We start from the raw sequence: 4442 nt of genomic DNA, 5'->3' as shown, positions 1-4442 counted from the left end.
CCCCCCCTTTTTTCATTTTTTTTTTTTTTTTTTTTTTTTAGTTGGAGTCTCATTCTGCCACCCAGGCTGGAGAGCAGTGGCACGCTCCTGGCCACCGCAGCCTCGACCTACTGGTCTCAGGCTATCCTTCCACCTCAACCTTCCAAGTAGCTGGAACCATAGGCATGTGCCACCATGCCTTGCTAATTTTTTGATTTATTGTAGAGATGAGGTCTCACCAAGTTGTCCAGTCTGGTCTCAAATCCATGGGCTCAGGCAGTCCTCTCACCTTGGCCTCCCAAAGTGCTGGGATTATAGGCATGAGCCACTGCACCCGACCTTTTTTTTTTTTTTTTTTTTTTGAGTTGGAGTCTCACTACTTTGCCCAGTCTAGAGTGCAGTGGCATGCTCACAGCTACTCTAGCGTCAACCTGCTGGGCTCTGGCGATCCTTCAGCATCAGCCTTCCAAGTAGCCAGAACTACAGGCATGCACTTACGACGTCTGGCTAATTTTGTATATATTGTAGAGATGGGGTCTCACCAAGTTGCCCCGGCTGGTCTTGAACCTGCAGACTCAGGCAGTCCACTCACCTCAGTCTCCCAAAGTGCTGGGATTACGGGCTAAGCCACTGAGTCCAGCCACACGCAGCTTTTTTTTCTGCTTCTTCTGTTTTTTTTGTCAGTCTCACTGTCGCCCAGGCTGGATGGACTTCAGTGGCATGCTCACAGCCACTGCAGCCTCAACCTGCTGGGCTAAGGTGATCCTTCCAAGTGGCTGGAACCATAGGTGTGCACCACCACACCCAGCTAATTTTTTTATGTATTGTAGAGACAAGGTCTCACCAAGTTGTCCAGATGGGGCTCGCACCCCTGGGCTCAGCCAGTCCTTCTGCCTTAGCCTCGCCAAGTACTGGAATTACAAGCATGAGCCACCACACCTGGCTATGTATTTATTTTGAGACAGGGTCTTGCTCTGTCACACAGGCTGGAGTGCAGCATCATGATCATAGATCACTGCTGGCTCAAACTCCTGGGCTCAAAGGATCCTCCTGCTTCAGCCTCCGTAGTAGCTGGGTCTACAGGTGCCACTACACCTGGCTGATTTTTTAATTTTCTGTAGAAACGGGGTTTCACTGTGTTGCCCAGGCTAGTCTCAAACTCCTGGGCTCATGCAATCCTCCCGCCCCAGCCTCCCAAAGTGCTGGAATTACAGGCATGAGCCACCACCCTGCACAGCCTTCCTCCTCTTATAAAGATATCAATGATATAGATTAAGGCCTATCCTAACGACCCATTTTAAACTAATTAAACCTCTTTAGAGGGTCTGTGTCCTAATAAATCACTTTCATAGGTATTGGGGGTTTGGGCTTCAACGTATGAGTGTAAGAGAGACACAGTTCAACCCATAACATAGAGTGTGTGCATCTTTCTCCTATGTGAATTCGGCCATGCAGTACTTGACCAAAAAAAACAGGAAACATGAGAACTTAAGTCACGTGGGTGAGTCAGCCACCCCTCCTTTCAGCGGATGTGTGTCCCAGAGGAAGAGAGACAAGAGGTGAAAGCCTGCTCCGTTCCACCAGCCTCAGTCCCGTGTGTGAACAGGAGCATCTCTTCAGCTGAGTGTGACTCTGTGTTCAGAGTTGGGCGCTGTTCCTATGGTGTGGCCTCTGTGAACACCAGCCCGCTTGAAGCCGGGCTCAGAGGTGCATTGGCTTTTGCCTTGTGCTTTAGAGTTGTAGTGGACACTGCTGGTGCCCAGTCCACCTGAGCCAACCTGCAGCTGCACACGGGCCCCTGCAGGCAGACGGCTTCCTATCTCCCAAAAGGGGAAGGGAGCTTATGCCCTGTGTGGGGAGGGGCTGGCAGTTGATAAAGAAATGCCCCCATCCCCAGGGGACCCTCTCAGGATAAAGCCCCAGTGGCCCAGAGCAATGACTTATCCATAACTGTCCTCTTCCCCTCCCCCATCACTTTCTCTACTTGCTGGGACTGCCTCTAAGATGAAGTACTGTACCCAAGTCTGGGTCTCAGGGACTGCTTCTACAGGAGTCCAAAAGTAGACAAGGGCTGGGCACAGTGGCTCACACCCATAATCCCACACTTTGGGAGGCCAAGACGGGAGAAATGCTTGAGACCAGGAGTTTGAGACCAGCCTGGACAACATAATGAGACCTTATCTCTACAAAAAATATCAAGAAATTAGCTGGGTGTGGTGATGTGTGTCTCTAGTCCCAGCTACTCAGGGGGCTGAGGCTGTAGGATCACCTGAACCCAGGAGGTTGAGATTGCAGTAGCCATGAGCATGCCACTGCACTCTAGTCTGGAGTGAGACCCTGACCCAAAAAAAAAAAAAATTAGACAAGAACCTACCCTAAGTAAGATATTCCTGGGACATGGTAAGACCTCCAATGAGACCCCCACAGTCCTTATAGGGGAAGCCGCTGCGTACAGAGTGTCGGCTTCTAGAGCTCCAGTTGCACGCAGGACATCCTGTGCACCATCCCCGGCTTCGTACCTGCTGAGTGGTTTCCTCTGCCCTCTCTTGCAGGTGATCGAGAAGAATTTGAGTGGCTGGTGGTACATTCAGATTGAAGACAAGGAAGGGTGGGCCCCGGCAACCTTCATTGACAAGTACAAGAAGACTAGCAATGCCTCGAGACCCAACTTTCTGGCTCCCCTGCCCCACGAGGTGACCCAGCTCCGTCTCGGGGATGCTGCTGCCGTGGAGAACAGCTCAAGTGGTGAAGCCACCGGCCCCTCCCGGCCGCTGCCCGATGCTCCACACGGCACCATGGACACCGGAACGCCATGGACCAAGGACTGGAGGGGTGGGAAGGAGGCCCCAAGGAAGGCATCCGCAGACACATCTGCATCGGCGGGCTACGAGGAGATCTCAGACCCCGACCTGGAGGAGAAGCCCAGCCTCCCTCCACGGAAGGAGTCCATCCTCAAGTCGGAAGGGGAGCTGCAGGAGCGGGAGCGGCAGAGGACGGAGCAGCTGCGAGGCTCGGCGCCCAAGCCCCCGGGCATGATCCTGCCTATGATCCCGGGCAAACACACCCCCCCAGCCCGGGATGGCAAGAGACCGGATCCCAAACCCGACAAAAGCAAGTTGTTCCAGCTGAAGAACGACATGGGGCTGGAGTGTGGCCACAAGGTGTCGGCCAAGGAGGTGAAAAAGCCCAACCTGCGGCCCATCTCCAAATCCAAGGCCGATCTGCCAGAGGAGAAGCCAGAAACCCTTCCCCAGAATCCCTTCTTGAAGTCCAAACCTCAGGTCAGGCCAAAGCCAGCTCCCTCCCCCAGGACTGAGCCACCTCAGGGCGAAGACCCAGTGGACATCTGTAACCTCAGGAGCAAACTCAGGCCTGCCAAGTCCCAAGAGAAGTCCTTGTTGGATGGGGAGATAACCCAGGCTGCTGGGGGCCAAGACATGGCCTTCAGCCGGGGCTTCCTCCCAGGGGAGGGGCCTGGCCGCACCCAGGACAGGGCAGGCAAACAGGATGGGCTCGGCCCAAAGGAAACATCCTGCCGGGCCCCTCCGAAGCCAACCAAGACCACAGATCCTGCTCCTAAGAACGTGCCTGTCCCCCTCCAAGAGGCTTCCCAGCAGAGACCTGTGGTCCCGCCCCGGAGACCACCACCCCCTAAGAAAACCTCCTCATCGGTCAGGCCCCTCCCAGAGGCCAGAGGCCCACTGCGTGAAGCCCATGAAAGCAAGGCTGTTCCCACCCCCAACCGTGCCCTGCTGGTCCCTCCAAAAGCCAAGCCTTTTGTCTCCAACTCCTTGGGGGTCCAGGATGATACACGAGGCAAGGCTGGGCTGGGGCCTCGGGGGACCAGCAAGATGGGCGAGAGGGAGAAAGCTGCCGCAGCCTCCTTCCCCAGCACCGATGGCCTGAAGGACTCCCTATACGTGGCTGTGGCCAGCTTCGAAGGAGACGAAGATACCAGCAGCTTCCAGGAGGGAACGGTGTTTGAAGTCCGAGAGAAGAACAGCAGCGGCTGGTGGTTCTGCCAGGTCCTGAGCGGAGCCCCTTCCTGGGAAGGGTGGATTCCTTCCAACTATCTCCGAAAGAAGCTGTAGCCACCTCCCTTCTGCCTGGAGCACCTGCTGGTCCCTGCTGGCTCTACCCACATATTTAAGACGCCTCTTAATTTATCATCCTGCACGCAGCTCCCAAGGCAGACAGACTGGGGGGACTGTGGTTTCTTCCCTTCGCAGGTGGAAAGTGCATTGCAGAGACCTAGGGAGCCCCTGGATCTGGTGCCTCCTGTCACAGCCTCCCTGGTGGCTCCGAAACTTGCTTTCTGTCCACATCAGCATCCCTGCCTTAAGTGACTCCTCCTCCTATCCAGTGGTATCACCTTCCAGCGGTGGGACCAGGACTCAGGACCTCCAGGCTAGAGCCTGTCACCAGGAGAAGCTCCAGAAGGGCTTCCCATTGCGTGGACGGAC

General features: G+C 55.2%; 1 protein-coding gene across 1 annotated transcript in view; it reads left to right on the top strand.

Annotated features, from left to right (window-relative positions):
• Positions 1–4070, top strand: part of SH3PXD2B (SH3 and PX domains 2B) — a 63348-nt gene extending 59278 nt beyond the window's left edge. The window contains exon 12 of the mRNA XM_021711013.1: positions 2532–4070. Within this exon, the coding sequence (XP_021566688.1) occupies positions 2532–4070 (1539 nt within the window). The remainder of the gene's footprint in view (positions 1–2531) is intronic.
• Positions 4071–4442: the final 372 nt, after the last annotated feature.

This window comes from Carlito syrichta, unplaced genomic scaffold, assembly GCF_000164805.1.
Source record: "Carlito syrichta isolate Samal-C Ts95f unplaced genomic scaffold, Tarsius_syrichta-2.0.1 Scaffold301812, whole genome shotgun sequence".
Classification (NCBI taxonomy): domain Eukaryota; kingdom Metazoa; phylum Chordata; class Mammalia; order Primates; family Tarsiidae; genus Carlito; species Carlito syrichta.
This window is presented reverse-complemented; position numbering and strand designations above follow the sequence as displayed.